The sequence below is a fragment of the Colias croceus genome, chromosome 17 (genome assembly GCF_905220415.1).
Source record: "Colias croceus chromosome 17, ilColCroc2.1".
Taxonomy (NCBI): Eukaryota; Metazoa; Arthropoda; class Insecta; order Lepidoptera; family Pieridae; genus Colias; species Colias croceus.
Window position 1 is genome coordinate 6060307 of NC_059553.1, and position 19169 is coordinate 6079475.

The following is a 19169-nucleotide window of genomic DNA, read 5'->3' on the forward strand; positions in this document are numbered from 1 at the left end:
TCGGATCGGATAATGTGAAAACGCTCTTACCTAAACATTTTGCGTAGGTATTTTTTTTGTGTTTTTTTTTTAATTTATCAAGACCATAGACTTCGATACCATAGATAGACGATACGATAGGATAAGCCCTGGCGCACACGACTTGTTTCCAGCTAATCAGCTTGGGTGAGATCAGGAATCCAGTTTGACTATTGCGGTTGGTGGGGTTTTTATTAAACTGAGTTGTGTGTCTTTTGGAATACTTTGGTTGTAAGCATGGCACACTTTGTTTAATTGTAGAGCATTATGAATCTGAATTCCTGATCAGGAAAACGAACGTGTGCGCCCGAGTAGTAAGACTTGTCAGAACTGAATTGACATTCCATATTCACTCACATCTGCTTCATGCACGCTTCATGCATGGCTTCATGATAACGACATCGGTCTTATTAGATATTGGCTGTTTTCCAATTACAGAGCATAATGCGACTCAGTGGCGCACAATGCCGAATTATGCTGATGCTTAATTGGAACGTGAAACGCACCAGCAGGTTGCGCTAAGTTCAGTGTTGAAAAAAAAAAATATTCATAGAGTAATAACCTCATTAATGTGTAAATAAAGTGGTATACATAATAATTGGTTGAAAACTATTTACGGCTGTGATTTACGGTTATTTTAAGTAATTTGGATTTTGATTATTAATTCATTAACATTTTTTTCAATGTTTGTACCTTCATCCATACTTATGTTTATTTTTTTAACACAATTTGAATTAACTGATTATTTCGAAAAAACTACAATGAAACGAAAGCTTTAAATTTTTTTCCAACAATTAATAATTACTAACGATAAATCGATTGCACGCATCAATTCACGCGCATTACTTTTAAAGGTCTCAGCACACATATGGGATCGGAAAGGGATCGTAACCGTAACGCCTTTCGCCTCGCTGTCAACCAGGCGTCAACCTACCGTATGCACGTGACGAAAGCTTGGACGAAAGCGTATCAGCAGCGCCTGTACGTCAACTCGGCTACGGCTAGGCGACACCGGCGTTACGCCTAAAAATGACAAATACGGCAAGTCGTAGCAGGCAGAGACGTAAGCGCGGACGGGGAGACGTAAGCGCGGGGACGGAGAGACCAATGGAGAGACGTAAGCGCGGGGACGATGAGCCGTTAGCGCTGCAATTGCAAGTTCGGAGCCTGTTCCGAGGGGAGGCGATTACGTTACTATTCCGATTAGTGTGCGTTGCAGTAGGGAGTTTAATACAAACCATTCTGAACGGCTCGAGGCGATACGGTTACGATCCCTTTCCGATCCCATATGTGTGCTGAGACCCTGAGTGCTCGATTGTGCGAAGCGTTGCTGTAATTGGAACATTCAACGTTATGCATTATGCCGCATAATGCGTGCGTGCATTGGTGCGTGCATAGGTAGGTATTTGACATTTGTCTGTCAGTGACCCTTTGGTATGTGACAGCCACAGTGACACTTGACAGCTTTGAGCTGACTTGTTATCTAATATCTTGTATTTTGTTGGTATTTTGCAATAAAACCGGATCAACGAAGTTACAACTTGAATCTTGAAATTATTATAATAAAATAATATAGGTAGGTACTATGTATAAGAAAGAGAAAGTATTATGAAAGTGTTTCAATATCAAAAATGCAATATTTAAAAATATATTGAGTTCTGGTGTGTAAAATTATTAAATATAACGTAAACTCGATGTACCTACCTACCCATTAAATAAGTAGGTATGTAAAAAAAATGCGCAAGGAATTGGGTATACAATTTTAATAATGTTCCGTAATACGTAGTTATATCCTTATATTGGTTCGCCGTAAAACATCAATAATTCACCAAAGTATCACTGCTATCAAAGTGACGATATCAGCAGAGATTAAAGTTCAATGTATAAAAGGGAAGTATACAGAGGTAATAATTGTCATTTCGCTTTCGAACGTAGCATAGTATGGAGCAATTACGTTTCGACGGTCGCGTCGCGGTAGTGACGGGTGCTGGTGGTGGCTTGGGCAAAGCATATGCATTGCTCTTGGGCTCCAGAGGCGCTAAAGTCGTGGTGAATGACCTTGGCAGTGCAAGGGACGGTGTGGGCAAGTCAAACTTTGCAGACGCTGTTGTGAAGGAAATCAAAGACAAAGGTCAGTTCTATTGTATTCATGTATGCTAATTAATAGTGTTTTGAATGTGTGAAATTTTGTTGGCATGCATTCTGAAGTCTTTATTACTAAAATAGTATGAGATTTTATTATTAATTTTAATAATGAGAATTGTAAATAATGAATGATTTTACTAAAATAAACATGATAACCATTTTCACTTGTTATCATAATTATTTCACTACATTATTTGAATTATTATCATCATTTACAACTATTCACATATTTAATTATTATCAAATTTTGTAATTATATTTATCAATTGATTATTTATTGATAGATTGAAATTATAGAAACAAGGAACAAAAAGTTTTTATAAAAGAAAGATGAAAAAAGTTCTGTGATAGCATATTGAGTCTTTGTGAGATAAGATAAACTTGTTTACAATTTTGTGCTCTTAACTTTAGTAGGAATAAACTTTGTTTTGAAAGGGACATAAATTAATAATGGTAGATAAAGCAGAGACAAAGGATATTTCATTGAGAATTTAAAGAATAGAATATATTATGATATATAATATCAAAAATTATAATACAAAATAATGATACAATATTATTCATAGTAAAACCACATTATATATGTATATGCTCTTTTTGAATGGTTATATTTTTGTATACTAAAGTTTTCAAAATATTAAGATTTATTGATTTATGATGTTTGTCCTTGTCAGAATAAGGATAAGTTATAGGTAAATTGTATTTTCCGTTGAAAAACTAATATATGTATTTATATATACATTATACATATTAAAAATATCAACCAACTATAACTAGGTATTCTGTACAAAAAAACGTAACAGCAGCTGAAAAAAAAAGTGGTTCTGCTTTACCCTTAGGGTACAGTAGCCTAACCAAACTGAAAAATATAAAATCTCATCCCCGCGGTTTCACTAGCTTTGCTCCGCTCCTGTTGGTCTTAGCGTGATAATATATAGCCTATAGCCTTCCTCGATAAATGGGCTATCAAACACTGAAAGAATTTTTCAAATCGGACCAGTAGCTCCCGAGATTAGCGCGTTCAAACAAACAAAAAAACTCTTCAGCTTTATGTTCATGTATAACGTCCAAAAAAACTAAAGAGTTTGTTTAGGCGTGCTTCTCTCAGGAACTAATTGTATGATTTGAAAAATTTCTTCACTGTTGGATTTGAAGGTGATTCCCATCTTGAGTTAAATATGTTCCACGGGCCCATTAGGGCCATCTGAAACATAATAATTTGCCAATTATTTTGAATAAAAAAAGCCTTTATTTTCATGTATGTGATATGTATCAGTTCATATAAATACTAAGAATATTTATTGCATCTAGGCGGTGAAGCCGTAGCCGACTACAACTCAGTAGTTGAAGGCGAGAAGATAATTAAAACAGCTCTCGACAAATATGGCCGTGTTGATATTCTCATCAATAATGCGGGAATCTTGCGTGATAGGAGTTTCCCCAAGATCTCTGAACAGGTAAGACATTTGTTAATTAATTAGCACTTATGAGGTAGATTGACCACCTCGGGGTTCGATTCCGGGTGGAGACGAAGAAAAAAAAATATGGTTTGGTCTGGCAGAACACTTCTGTGTTCTCTGCTTGCTTTGGAGGCAAGTAGGTGATCAGTCAGAAGGCTGCCTCCAAAGAAAATCGATCAGTGAAATAGATGTATAATGTACTGCCCTTTACCCAACTAGGATGTATAATGTACTGCCCTTTACCCAACTAGGGGACATGAGAAAGATTGCTTATTTTACTAATATTATAGATAGGGAGGTGAATAGGGGAATTTTCTGTAATACTCGAGCGTGGCAGTTTAAGATATGAGAGATACCTTAGACCTAATAGAACAACCTTGTTAACTATTTAGCTCTATATGTAGTGACGCGCGCCTAGGATAGACGATCAGATTAAAAAAAAATCGATAGTCTGAAATACTCGAGCACGTCAGATTAAGATATTGGGGGTTGATTTTAGTGTTTTAACACTAAATTTAACTAATCTGACCATAAGTCCTTGACGCCGCCGAGTTATAGGGTCGCGAACTTGTAAAAAAAAAATGATAATCCGGCATTCTCGAGCGTGCTTTTTTTTAATTTTCATTTTGAAGAATATAATCTAAAACCTACAAAAAATACAAAATCTGCCGGTTTCCGCATGACTGGAAGTCTGGAGGAGCCATTTCGTCTTACGAAAAACGCGTTGCAGCATATAAGTCGCGAACTTTACTTTTTCCAAAAAAAAATTTTAAATAAACAAAAAAGGTAATTTTATTCTATAAAAAAGGTCACTTTTCATTTTTGTCCAAACTTTTTTTTACTTGAAGCATCATAAAAACTCAAACTCCCGGTTTTTTGAGTATATCTCGAAAACTGAGGGTGTTAAGAAAAATTGATTTGAAATAACGATGTTTAAAAAGAGAAACCCACACACCTTTTTCGGTCAGATTAAGAGAACCCACCAACATTTTTGTCAGATTAGAAAACATGCTTTCAGGATACCAAGATAAACCTCCCCAATGAAAATCTGACGCGCTCGAGTATTTCAAAAGGACTTTTTTTCTGCATTTTCAAAAATTCATCGTAACTTATCGTCACGCCGTAATCGTCAGTTTTTTTAAGGGGAGCTTCTTTGGGGCCTACTTAACACCCTTTCCGAAAATTTGACGCGCTCGAGTAAATTTTTTTTTGTGCATTTTTGACGAATTTATATGCCTAGCCCCACCACGCAAACCGGCAGATTAGTATACCGTTGTTATCAGAGGCACTTGGGGCATACGTAGTATGAATATCTGACGCGCTGGAGAATGCCCAAGTAACTGTTTTTTTTACATTTTTGAAAACCCGTACACGCCAAACCCACCGCTAAAATAGTTTTTACCATAGAAGCTTTTCTTTTCGATTTTAATTTATCTTTCGATTTTGATAAGTCTCCACGACGCCGTTGAATTACGCCATTTAGCTACCTCGCATCTATTATAAACGCGCTAATCTCAGATCTGAATTGTTTTTTTGTCAATTGATAGATAGTCCATTTATCGAGGAAGGATATTATAGGCTATATCATCACGCTAAGAGCAATTGGAGCGGAGCAATGCGGGTAAAACCTTGGGGTAATCGCTTAGCTATAATTTCAGAACAATATCAATACATAAATTGTTTTTGAGGTCATCATTACTAAAATACTAAGCGACTTCCATAATGTTTTTTTGGAAAGTAGCATCTTTAATTTTTTTAATTTAGATTTCAGTGAAAGTAGGGTCTTTAATTCCGAAGGTCCTCGTAACTGTAGGTACACATATTAGAGTATCCCAACATGGTAATTTGTTCCACATTTTAGATGGACATATTGCGTATAAAATACTTACTTTAAAATAAACACAAATTTTACATTTAGAAAAAAAATACCAACATTTCCTTAAATTTTATGCTTTCCACTTAAAAAATTAATGGTCACGTATTAATTTCACATTAATGTATTTTTACCCTGTGCAGTGTGCACCTTAATTTTCGGAAATCAGTTCAGAAAGATCTATAAATGTATAAAATGTAGCAATCAATTTGGCTAATTCACAAGATTAACGATTTACGAGCGGAAAAAGTAATAGTTCAATTAAAAGGTCATCAAACTGTTGTCACTAATTATTAGATTATTAATTGTTAGTAAGTTTCTAAAACACACTATAAATAATAATATTGCGCATCAAAATATTATGAATGATTGTTCCACTTGCAAGTTTTTATCTTTATCATTAAAACTCAAAGGTCACAAACACATTACACAGTTCGCACTTTAACCGGTTTTAGTGTTATTTAGAGCTTTGGATACTAACTTGGTGTAAAATTTTAGTTTAACAACATACTCCTCACATTTTTTATATTTAAAATGTTAAAGTAGTATACACGAATTTATTACTATGAATATATTATTCAATGCCTAGGTACCTTTATGATATTGAGAAATCAAGAAACTTACGTAAAGCATAAAGAAGTATAGGTACGTCTAAGTATACATATTTAGGTATGGAGAGGTTCCACCAGTACAGGTCGCGTCAAGTAAAAAGAACGCTGACGGTTAAGCTGCGCATTGGCGATTTATCGCTCTATTTGGTGTTATGAGGTGGTATAAGAATAACAAATAGGTATGTAGTTGCGAAGCCAATTTCGCGAGCCTAGTTCAAAAATAAAATAATCGGCACATAGCTTACGTGCAAAACTCGATCCATGCGCAAACACACCCCATCACTTTCATCTAGCGTTCTTTTTACGTGACGCGTACTGTATCTACATTCTTTATTTTGATAGTAGCGTGTGTTAAAATTATAATTCTATAATCAGTACAAATACTGCATAATAAATAGATACGAATGTAGATAAAACGCTCTGTAATCATATTATGTCATTTATGATAAACAATTTTCCGCAAAAATATAAAATAATAGTTCAGGATACATCGCCCATTTTTGCAAGTGACTACTATCAAGCTAATTTTCCGTTTGTAGCTTTATTTTGATGAGACGCCCAATAATTTCGTGTACGAAAGTCTCGATTGTGGTAGCTAACAGAGATAACAAGGATAAATATTTTTGATTTGATGGTTCTCAAATATTTATTACTAACTGAATGAATTTTTTTTTGTTCAATCTCAAGATAATTACCTAAATTATTCGAAAAAATATTTGTCCTACAAAATCTATGGTTTGTTCAAAGAGTCCCCCTTTCCAAAGTGTATCGATAACGAGGTCATCATAAATGATTACTAACAAGCTGATTTTTTTGTTTTCACTTAGTTAATGTTTATATAATTCAACAGACATATTGTCCTACAAATTGCGTAATAAATATTTGAGAACCATCAAATCAAAAAATTTTATCCTTGTTTTCTCTGTTAGCTACCACAATCGAGAGTTTCGTACACGAAATTATTCGGTGTCTCATCAAACTAAAGCTACAAACGGAAAATCAGCTTGATAGTAGTCACTTGCAAAAATGGGCGATGTATCCTGAACTATAACAACATCGAGGATAAATCCTTAGTGTATTTCATTACTTATTATTTGATTCTTTACCTAATTCCTAAAAGTAGTACTTTAAAATAAATATTAATCATTCGGCTTTATACTTTTTAACATATTGAAATTAAAAAAAAAAAACAAAATCGATCCCCTCCGCGTCGGGGGATTCCAATTTTTTCTACTTAAAAAAAATCTAATTTATAAAGCGTTTGAATGGTATAAAACCAAATATCAAATTACGTACAAATCTTTTAAAATAACAGTTAGAAAATTGTAATCTTTTTCATATAATAATCTCAAGGATTCGAACGGTAGGTAAATTAGTATTCTACTGTAAAATAACACTTTTCAGCACATGAAATGTAGGTACTAGTTATATGTACGACAATAATATTTTTCGTATACAATTAGAAAAAGCAAATTACATAAAGTTGTATAAAACTAGAATACCTATATTGACTATTGGTTTATATTTGGTCATTATTTACATTTTTTAAGGTTCAACAAACACAAAATTCTTTGCCCTCATTATCTACAACCTCATACGAATCAGTTTAATTTAAACATTAGGTATCAACACATCTATCGCCTTTAGTGCCATTCCGTACTTTACATAATATATAGGTACCAAGCACACATCGACTCAAATTAAAAATTAAAATGTACCTTTTATTTTCGACTCTTCCATCAGTTACAATAAGAAATATTAAACCTAGTGTTTATCGCGTTTTAAATGTAAGTGGAAGAACTTTATCATGCCCTAACCCATTTGTCATATTTATCCAGATGTTTAAAATGCCTTATGGTATCCCAATTCCTTTGAATCAACATTTCTAACATATTAATGATATCATTGTTAATTCGTGGGTGCTCACTTTAAGTTTGTGTATAGATTTTACGTGGATATACGTAGTAAATCTCATTTTAGCAATATAGGGTTATACGAGAAGAAAATAAACCATGTGAAATATACAGAACGCATGCATGCGCTATGCGCCGCATGGGATAATTAGCTCTAGAAACCGCCTTAAAAAAAGAAAATGGTGAGAATCTCTTCCTAAAATAAAACTCTTTTGTATATAGGATTGGGATCTCGTCAATGCAGTTCACTTGAAGGGTGCGTTCAAAACAACGCAGGCAGCATGGGAGACCTTCAAGAAACAGAAGTTTGGGCGCGTCGTGATGACGTCGAGTAATGCGGGTCTAATGGGCAACTTTGGACAATCTAATTACAGGTACTGTACAATGTACATATAGTTATTCGAAATTTTCAAGTGTATTTAGTATGAATTAATACTTTGATCCGATAATGTAAATGGTTACCTATGTTATTTAATATTTAAACTGCTCCCGATGATCGAGTACGCTTATCTTATTCATTCAAGTTTGTTAATGGTTAATAAGGCAGATTGCAGGTTTAGAGGAGATTTAAAAAAATCTTTTTGTAAGTCTGTTTTCAATATTTTTACTTGTGTCAATTTAATGCGGATGCATAGGAAACCTTGCAGAGTATTTATCACTTTTGTAGACATAAACAGTGTAAAATAAAATGTTAATTATGTATAATGATGTCATAATTTCGTTTTTATACCATACAAATATACCGACAAAAATATGTTCAGAAATACATAAAACAACGATTTTACTTATTGTCTAGTGCCGCAAAAATGGGTCTGGTCGGTCTAGCGAGTACACTCGCGATCGAAGGTGCTAAATATAACATAAAAGTGAACACGATTGTACCGACCGCGGCCTCCCGGCTCACGGAGGACATTCTGCCCCCGGACATGTTCCAGGCTATGAAGCCGGAGCTCATTGCCCCGGTTGTGGTAAGTTTTCGATTTTTTTTGATAATTTTTATGAGAGTGGTATATTGTTTTGTTGGTAGAGTACCTACTACCTACTATCAAATCAATTATCAATTTGAGAGATGTAAAATATTCGTAAACTTAATATTCGTAAACTTTCCTACTTTCGACCAAGAATTGAATTTGAATTTCCTCATGACCAAGTTTTGGCCATGAGGAAATTCAAAGGTTCATTTTTAAACCTTTGAATTTCCTCATGGCCGAAACTTGGTCACATTATCTATTACAAAAAGTCTGGTAAAAGTGATCAAGCAAATATTAGATCAATTAACTACTTGGCCAACAATTTTGTAACTGTAAATTTACTTTATTATAGGCATACATGGTACACGATTCATTCGAAGACAGCGGCATCATAATAGACTCGACGCTCGGTTTTGCGCACAAGGCTCACTTGGTCAGGTCAAAAGGCACGCCATTGAGGTAAGGTATTTTACGTTGTTAGCCAAAAATTAGTATTATTATGGTGGTTATGTAATTAATGCTTGGGATTTGTTCATTTTTACATTTTTTTCTAATTTTAACGGATTTTTCCCAATTAATAAATATACAGGCCGAATTGAGAACCTCCTCCTTTTTGTGAAGTCGGTTAAAAAGGAGGCTTACTTATTTTACATTAGGATCACTATTATTAATATCGTTAATTAATTTTATATTCTAACGCCATGAGTCACTACAATGGCCAAAAAAAGCAATTGATTAACATAGAATAGCGAAACATTAATTAATTATTTAACAATAAAGAAGACTATTTCCTGTCTATGTTCTTCTGTGTTCAGAAGAAATTTAGTTATTTTATTTGTTTAAATTTTAATTTGTTAAATAACAGGAACAACCCATCAGACCCAGTAACAATAGAATCCGTGAAAGAAAAATGGACGGATGTCGTCAACATGAGCAGCGCGAAGAGGATCGACAAAATCACAGAAGTCACTATGGATTTGGTGCAGAGCTTGCAGGTTAGTTATTATTTATTATTAATTATAAGACATTTTGTTGCGTTCTAGAATGATCTAATAGTGGTCTAGGAGTTGGTACACATGGCTTCCAGTGAAAAACAGGGGATCTATATTATGATGTGTTAAATGTGTATGTTGTGTATGGTTTTTTTCTCGAAACACAGATAAGGGAAGGACTATTAAGAAATTTTGATCATTTATACCTCATTAAAAGTTTCTAACCTTTATTCCTGACCAGATCTACAATTTGTTAAATATATAATAGTAATATCACGTTGTTTCTAATGATGGCGGCATGAGGAAATAAATTAATGGTAGTAAGTAAATAATTTTCCAATATCCTATTTACTGTCGTCACTATAAACAGGATAATATATGTTTAAGGATGTTTGTTTTGAGGATATAATTGATTGAGGTAGTTACCATAGTTTATGTACTTAATTATGTAACACTTTATATGAATGACCAGTCTCTGAATTTCCACCCTGTATTTCGTACTTTAGTTTATGGCACTTCCTTCTTATTCAACCTCGACATAAAAAAGTTTCAACCGACTTTAAAAAAAGAGGAGGTTCAAGTCGACTGTATTTCATTCGTAATAATGAGTGCCCTAAGTTCTACTCAACTTTATATAATCTTAATGAAAACTAGCTACCCGTCCGCGGCTTCGCCCGCTTTGTCTAAAACCTAATAAATTATATACTAAAACCTTTCGCTTGAATTTTATTTATTTATTTATTTTACATTCACATTTCATAAACAATTTACAAATGTAGTTAATGTCGTATATCATGAATCACTCTATCTATTAAAAAAAACCGCATCAAATAAAATCCGTTGCGTAGTTTTAAAGATTTAAGCATACAAAGGGACATAGGGACAGAGAAAGCGACTTTGTTTTATACTATGTAGTGATATTACCCAAAATCGGAACATTTGAGTTAAATGAATGCACTTATATATTCACTGCTAAGCAAAACCAAACATACGACATACATACTTTTGCACTCATGATATTTTAATCTTAAGTGATATTATGTTTTATGTTTTAGGACTTCGAGGAACGAAGCAAGTTGGACAGCGAAAATCCATCGCACTGGTCGACTTATAGTTACAACTCGAAGGACCTTGTTTGTTACGCTTTAGGAGGTAAAACAAATAACATCATAATTAAATAACATTTAGTTATCTATTTGTTGGTAATTGATTGCATCTTTTAAAGAATTAAAAAAAGAAATATTAATCGAAATCTAATTTTTATAATTATTTTGTTGTTTTCTGAAATCAGCATGACAATATATTATTTAACATATTTTAACATAATAAGATTCAGTTTATATGATGAGATGTAAAATTAAGTATTAGCATTATACAACTTAATACGTAAAAACTTTTAAATGTAAAAAGTTCATTGTTTGTTGTTGTGGCTCGTAAAATTGTTCTACATAATATAATATTTTATTTGTTTTTAATTAATATACTATGTAAAAATAATAAAATTGTATTATGTTTGTCTTTTCACAGTTGTATAATTGCTTGACACATTAGTTTTACCTATCTATCACTACATAGTATAAAACAATGTCGCTTTCTCTGTCCCTATGTCCCTTTGTATGCTTAAATCTTTAAAACTACGCAATGGATTTTGATACGTTTTTTTTTAAATAGATAGAATAATTCAAGAGGAAGGTTTTAGTATATAATTTATTAGGTTTTAGACAAAGCGGGCAAAGCCGCGTGCGATAAGCTAGTTATCTATATATTAAACCGTTTAGTGCCTATAAAATCAGTTTTATATAAAATAACTCAGTCCATTACCTCAATAAACTTCTTATAACTGAATAACAGAAAATTATTTTCTTGTACTACGAATATACGTAATTACTGTTTTATAGTTGGTGCATCCGTGGTGAACCCATCAGACCTTAAGTTCTTATACGAGAGCCATGAAGATTTCACAGCTTTGCCGACTTTCTTCATCTTAATGGGAATGTGCATGGAATCGCCTGTAGTTAGCAAGGCAATGCCTCCTGGCAAATATGCTGATTTCACTAATGTAAGTATTTAGTACTAGGTTGCTAAACTGATATTAACGTTTACCTGTTGAAAGATAAATTACTCACAAACGGACATTAACCCATTGAGCCCCAAGCGGCCCGATCGGTCCCAGACACAATAGATTTTCTATTGTGTCTGTGGTTCCGGGGCCTGAGTTACTACAACGTCGTCAAAAATTTTTGGGCGACACTGTATAAAGCATGTTCATTAAAATTAACATCTCATTTCGTGGCAGTATGTTCTAAGTACATTGTATCGATCATAACATGTATCGATCGATAACTCTGCCTAATACAAAAAAAAGCAGAGTTTTGCTTCGGACAATTTTTGAGTGTCATATATTTTATTCAAGTAAGTACCTTTATAGATGAAACTGATTATTTTCATTGTATTTTTATACAGATTCTACACGGAGAGCAGTACGTGGAGTTCCTGGACGAATTCCCAGGTACTGAGGGACAATACACAACCAGAAACTATGTGGTCGACTTATTGGACAAGGGCTCGAGTGCTGTTGCTATTGTTAACAGTGAGTATAGCTTTTGGTCCCTAGTTCTTTATGCAGGATGATTGGAAGAAAGTGATGTACTTACAGATTTTTTTTTTTGCATTTTGTAATGGCTAAATTGGCATTGCACACATATAGTGCAATGCCAATGCAATACAATAAAAAATGTGTGCGTGTACTAGGTTACACACATAAGAAGTGAAACTTATTTATGACCTTATTAAAAAAAAAAAATTACTATAATATTATGCAACTTTACAGAAATAAGTCGAATCACGCGTGGTAGGGATAAGAAAAAGATGGCGCGTAACGGAAAAATGTCACGCGTAACGAAAAAATGTTACACTAAATTTTTTTCCAACCCCGATAAAGAAGTTTCACTCCAAAAAATATATCATTAACATTGTTTTTAGTTTTATAACTATTCTATTTAGAATGATTTATTATTACTTTACTTCTACAAGTCCAGCATTCTATATTTATATAACAGTTTGTCATAAAAATGTATTTAATGTTTTGAAAATTATGAAGAAGCATAATACTGTCCTGTGTGTATGGAATAATCAATCATCATCTGTTAACAAAACAATTATGTTTAAGAATGTACTGTTTTATTGTGGTTTTAATCAAGTATTCCGTAATGATTACAATTTAATATTGTTTGAATAAAAAAAAAGTTCTCTTCGAACCTGAGATTCGCGCGTCCATATAACTTTTTAACAGCGTTCTAGCAGTAACTTTAAACAACTTTTATTGGTGACAAATTGAAATCAATCTAAATATAGAGTTTATTTATTTATTTATTTATTTAAATTCTTTATTTAACACACACAAAAAAGATTAACACAAAAATAAAAAGAACAAAAAAGAAAAACATAACATGTTAAATAGGCTGCCTTATCGCTATAAGCGATCTCTGCCAGGCAACCTTTGGATAGGATTTGTCATACGAATTAAAATTAGATGGGTGGTGTTTGATTTAAAAGGATAAAAAAAAGAAAAATAAAAATAAAATAAAAATATGTACATATACATATTATATACGTATATATATATAAGAATAGATACCTAATAATAAATAAATAAGTAAATACAATATAAATGTTGATATCAATACTATAAATACGTACATACTATAAATACACATACATACATATACACTTACATACATACATATCATACATGATACATAATACATAACTATGTATAAATAAAAATATTATTACAGCTCGTTATTTTTTTGTATTAAATTTATCTATCGTAATTTCCTTCACCAGGCGAGATATACCAAGACAAGCAGCTAGTTTTACGCACACAGCAGCACATCTTCGTAGTCGGCCAGGGTGGGTTCAACGGGCCTAGGAACAGTAGCAAGGCGGTCGGAGTGCTCCCGGCGCCCAAGAGGAGCCCTGATGCTGTAGTGGAACAGAAGACGGCGGAGGACCAGGCTGCTTTGTACAGGTAAGTTCGTTACTATGAAATGTTTTTTTTGCTAAAATTTTGTTTAAAAATCTGATTTTGAAAGTTGAAATGATGCAAAGCAAAAAAAATGTTATATTATTTTGTGTAACTCTACTTTAAGGACTAGGGTTGTTAAGTTAATTATGTGAATATAAATGTTGTGAAAATTTCAAATTATTATTGATATATCTAATTTAATGAATATTACAGTAATATGTATTAAAATTATTTGTTCAACACAGGTTGTCCGGCGACTTGAACCCACTCCACATCGACCCGAACGTAGCCACAGCCAGCGGTCACCCGCGCCCAATTTTGCACGGACTCGCTTCGCTCGGCTTCTCCGCTAGACACGTGCTCGCCAAGTGAGTAACTATTTATTTTAATGAAGATTTTTTTTAGGATTGAAAGACTAAAAAAATGACACTATTTAAATGTTAAATTTTTGAAAAATAGAAACAATTCAAAAATGAGGCGGGATTCGAACTCGAAATACTCAGTTTTAAAACATTTGATTGGCTATAAAACTAGGAAATGTAATATTTATAATTAAATATCTACCATTTTATTAAATTGTACGTAAGTATTTATTATGTTTTCTTAAAAATGGCACGAAAGTCGAAAATTGCCCGACTTGTGTAGGCGAGCGAGAAAGTGCGAGAGAAAGTATTAAGATAAACTACCTATCGACTGTTAAATGTCGCTATAAAATGCACATTTTATCTGACCTTATCTTTTAATTTTTTTAATATAATAATAATAATTGTTTTAATATCAGTGTTATTATTTAAAAAAAAGTAACAACACATTCATAAACATGTTCTTTTAAAAGTTTGCAAGAAAAAAAGCTTAACTTTATTTTGATTTTACAAAAAATTTGTTCTTCAGATTCGCCGGCAACGACCCTAAAAACGTGAAAGCTATAAAGGCGCGTTTCGCCAAGCCAGTGTTGCCAGGACAGACGCTGGTCACCGAGATGTGGTTGGAGGGCAAGAGAGTGCACTTCCAGACTAAAGTGAAGGAGACTGGCAACACTGTTATTGCGGGTATGGCTTTATTTTATTTCTATTTTTTTTTTAGTAGAAAATGTAGTTGTTTATAAATGCCACTATAAATTTTTAATATTCAGGATTCAATCATTAGCACTATATGGAATAACTGTTTATATAAAACATTTTTTTTCTGTTTTTTTAAATATTTGTTTGTTTCCTGAAAAGAAACTGCTAGTAAATTGAGAAATACATTCAATTTTTGCTTGTCTGAATATTGAATAATCATGAACTTCCTGCATTTTATGAAATTTAATAGGTATGTTTTACAGTTTCTCTTTTCACTCAAAATAATGCATCAAAATCCACGAAACAGTTACATATGTAATAATACATACATATGTAATAACAATTTATTTTACATTTCTAGGAGCCTACGTAGACATGAAGAACGTAGTACAATCAAACTCTGCGGCGGCTCAGAGCCCGCCTTCAGACTTGAAGAGCGACTCTCTATTCATGAAGATACAGGAAGAAGTTAAAGCAAACCTCGATAAGGCTAAGAGCGTTGCTGCGGTATTCGTGTATAAGATCACAAAGAATGGAAAGCTCGTGAAAACATGGAGTAATGAACTATTCTAACTTTCTTTATAACTCATTCTTATTCTATATATAACTTATTCTTATTTTATAAACATTTATTGTATATTCAAGCTTATATTCAAATGGGGAAATCTGTCCATCTGATGATGATGAAATTTTATATTTCGATGGATTTTATGGGAATGTTGTATATGGGACTAAGTTACACATAATACAATTAAAATAATAATTTTTCATATTATAATGGTTATTTTTCACTACATTGTACTAATGCTTTTTTTTTTTTTAATTTCAGCAATGAATCTTAAGTCAGATATCGGAGTATATGAAGGAGAGCCCAAGACTGGTAAAGCTGATACCACAATAACAGTCAGCGATGATGATCTAATTGAAATTGCTTCAGGCCAATTGAGCCCACAAACTGCATTCCTAAAGGGAAAAATAAAGATCTCTGGCAACCTCATGCTTGCTCAAAAACTTGGTCCTCTGCTAAAGTCTAGCTCGAAATTGTAAAAAGGTTAAGCATTTATGAAATATGGGATTATTAAGGTTAATCACACACCAGTGTCAATCTATGTAATAAGGATATGTTAATGAAATTTTATTTTACATATTGTTATGTATTTATAATCATTCCAACATATTGTAAGGTGGAGGAATAAATTTTTATTGTTTTTATAATATTGGTTTTATTTTTCCCTGCATAAGTAATTCGGTTTCTTTCACTTCATTCTCCCAGGAGGCTTTCATTTGTGGGTAAGCGCTGAGGTCAACAAACTTTGTGGCTTGGATTTCTGGCAAGCCTTTTGTTTTAACAGCTACTCCAATTATACAGCAATACACACCTGTAACATTATTGAAGTCAGATATTATGTAGAAGATTTGTGTAATATGTTTGCTTGCCATTAAATACAGCAAAGTTTAAATTTTATGAGGCCAGTCTCAGTAGATTTTAATTTTCAGTCACAGGACAGTCCATTACCAAGCAATGTATGCAGAATGCAATGCAATACAGAACCGATACCTAGCGTATTTACATATTTGCATTTATAATAAATTAAAACTTTTCACATTATTTAATATTTTCTAGGAAGTTTTTTTATAAAGTCCTAGTACAAAATTTATCAAGAATCAAGATATGTATTAGCGAACCTTTTCGTAATGAGTTTTTATTTATAACACCATCAGCTGATTCACATTTAACTATTTTTGCTCTTCCAAAAGTGTCCGAAATTATCAAAATATCATTTCCGACAGTTTGTTCAATTGTGCCTTGAAGCCATACATCTAAAGGTGCTGGTTTATTAATGAGATCTTTCGTTAAAAACTTTTTTGGATTTAATGCCATTTTGTATCTATATTACTGGATTTAATTCCTATACAATTGAAAACATTACCAATCGGCAATCATGTTTACATTTTACGTGCATTTTACAGTAATTTGACATCAGGATGACACATGCTGATGCTTTTGACATTGACACTTGACATTTTAAGTTTTGAAAGATGTCAGTACAACTAGTATAGATTATAAAGAATTAAGCAATTCTATGAAGGATTTTGAGCAAGAACGTGGGAAGAACAGAGGAACAACATAGAAATAATTATTATTTTACCATTATTAGAAAGCTACGTCTTGGACTATAATATTTATTTCTTCGGTTCACAAGGCAAAGTGTGAAATGGATAGTACATATGTATAGTATTATATTATCTGTGCTACCTAAGACAAATATTATCATTAGGTACTTCTAATTTCTATAAAGTGAAGTCCCGTGTCCCTGTGCGTGTCCCCTAGTGGGGTAAGGGGCAGATGCATTATAAATCTGTTTCACTGATCGATTTTCTTTAGGGACAAGTAGGTAATCAGCCTTCTGTGTTCTGCCAGAACGAGGCATTTTTTTTTCTTCGTCTCCACCGGGAATCGAACCCATGACCCCTCAGTGTTACGCTCACGCGTCAACCACTGTACCAAGGAAGTGGTCAATTTTATGTTTATATGAAGTCGACCTCTTAATAATTTATATGTACTAAGTATAGGCTGTGGTTTAGAGTACTGGTATAGGTACAGACTTTTATTTTAATATATTTCTGAGGATGATTCACACTTTGTACACTTATCAATTTCTTAGGTACCTATCGGTGAAAATATAATGCCTAATCCTGAATATTCGACAAAAAAATTCAAGTTAAGAAAAACGAGCGTCCAAATTCCTATAATAAATATCTATAATACATATAAAAATGAATCCCAAAATGTGTTGGTAAGCGCATAACTTGAGAACGGCTTAACCGATTTCGTTAATTCTTTTTTTATAATATTCCTTGAAGTTCGAGGATGGTTCTTATGTAGAGAAAACGTGAATATGTACCACGGGCGAAGCCGGGGCGGACCGCTAGTTTAGATATATTATTTAGTCCTACTAATATTATAAATGCGAAAGTTTGTATGGATGTATGGATGTTTGTTACTCTTTCACGTAAAAACTACTGAACCGATTACGATGAAATTTAGCACACATATAGAAGGTAACTTGGATTAACACATAGGATAGTTTTTATCCCGGAAATCCCACGGGAACTGGAACTATGCGGGTTTTCCTTTGCAAACGCGGGCGAAGCCGCGGGCGGAAATCTAGTTTCCTATAAATATTAAAAGGTTACGTAATATTTTTGTAAAAAAATCCGTCATACGTATAGTTACACTGAAACTTGTCGCTCGATCTTTTTCTAATATACAATAACCCCTGTAGTGGAGATCACTATGGGCACTATGCTAACATTTTGTAGTTTCCACATTTTTGTTATTTCTTGTTTAAGTTCTATATACATTGATAAAAACACTTATCCGCTTTTCAGAACTTTTTTGAAGTGAAAACTTTTTTAGCGGCGTTGGGTATAAAATCTTAAAATCGCGTCAGGACACGTGGCCTGATCGTATATGTATTACCTACAATCCAGGTTCCTTGTTAAAATATAGGTATTAATTTTAATAAGTACATAGGTAGGTATCTAAGTTTATTAAAACTTTTAGTTCAGACAGTAGGTACGTGTATTCTAAAAATCCTTGTCTGTTTATCTGCAATATACCTAACGATACATAGAAATATAATTAACTAAGTAAGTACTTAATTTTGAATTTCATTTCGACATTTTGTAACTTGCTTAAAATTAAAGGTACCTCACCGGATTCAAAAATCTCTTACCAGTTATTGAAATATCATCTAAAAATCTTTATTTTGTATAATAATCGCTACCCACATCGGCTCCGATAAGAATAAAAAAAGGACTGTTCATGTCATGTTTTTTGTAGTAAGTTACCTACAACTTATTTGGCGGCCTTATCACTAATTATTAGTGATCTCTTCCAGGCAACCACGGTAAAAGGTCACAAGCAAAAGATCAATAAGTGGCGGGACGAGCACAAGGTAAAAAGAATTAAAAAAAGCGAGAAAACAAATAAAAGGGTATATCATCATTCATTTAAGTCTAGAATATAATTATGATAAAGGCAAATCAAATACAACAAAAATCTTTTAACCCATTGAGCCCCGAGCGGCCCGA

At 33.0% G+C, this 19169-nt stretch overlaps 2 protein-coding genes across 2 annotated transcripts; one reads left to right on the top strand and one right to left on the bottom strand.

Moving 5' to 3' along the window:
* The first annotated feature begins 1481 nt into the window (after positions 1-1481).
* LOC123699116 (peroxisomal multifunctional enzyme type 2) lies at positions 1482-16283 on the top strand. Its single transcript, XM_045645991.1, has 15 exons — positions 1482-1594; positions 1954-2149; positions 3475-3620; positions 8243-8394; positions 8817-8988; positions 9344-9450; positions 9857-9986; positions 11039-11135; positions 11882-12042; positions 12447-12573; positions 13830-14013; positions 14256-14378; positions 14902-15059; positions 15433-15627; positions 15901-16283. Exons 2-15 carry the CDS (start codon positions 1960-1962, stop codon positions 16116-16118), a joined length of 2160 nt encoding a protein of 719 aa, XP_045501947.1. The 5' UTR covers positions 1482-1594; positions 1954-1959; the 3' UTR covers positions 16119-16283.
* LOC123699117 lies at positions 16173-17051 on the bottom strand. The gene is made up of 2 exons (XM_045645992.1): positions 16758-17051; positions 16173-16450 (listed from the first exon to the last, which is right to left on the bottom strand). Exons 1-2 carry the CDS (start codon positions 16951-16953, stop codon positions 16281-16283), a joined length of 366 nt encoding a protein of 121 aa, XP_045501948.1. The 5' UTR covers positions 16954-17051; the 3' UTR covers positions 16173-16280.
* Between the last annotated feature and the right edge of the window lie 2118 nt (positions 17052-19169).

Bases quoted from the DNA above. Each gene is read 5' to 3' on its own strand.
- LOC123699117 (XM_045645992.1), bottom strand. From the start codon at position 16,953: ATGGCATTAAATCCAAAAAAGTTTTTAACGAAAGATCTCATTAATAAA. The intron at 16,451-16,757 runs GTTCGCTAATAC...ATAATGTTACAG, and splicing joins TAAAAACTCATTACGAAAAG to GTGTGTATTGCTGTATAATT.
- LOC123699116 (XM_045645991.1), top strand. From the start codon at position 1,960: ATGGAGCAATTACGTTTCGACGGTCGCGTCGCGGTAGTGACGGGTGCT. The intron at 12,043-12,446 runs GTAAGTATTTAG...ATTTTTATACAG, and splicing joins AATATGCTGATTTCACTAAT to ATTCTACACGGAGAGCAGTA. The intron at 15,060-15,432 runs GTATGGCTTTAT...TTACATTTCTAG, and splicing joins TGGCAACACTGTTATTGCGG to GAGCCTACGTAGACATGAAG.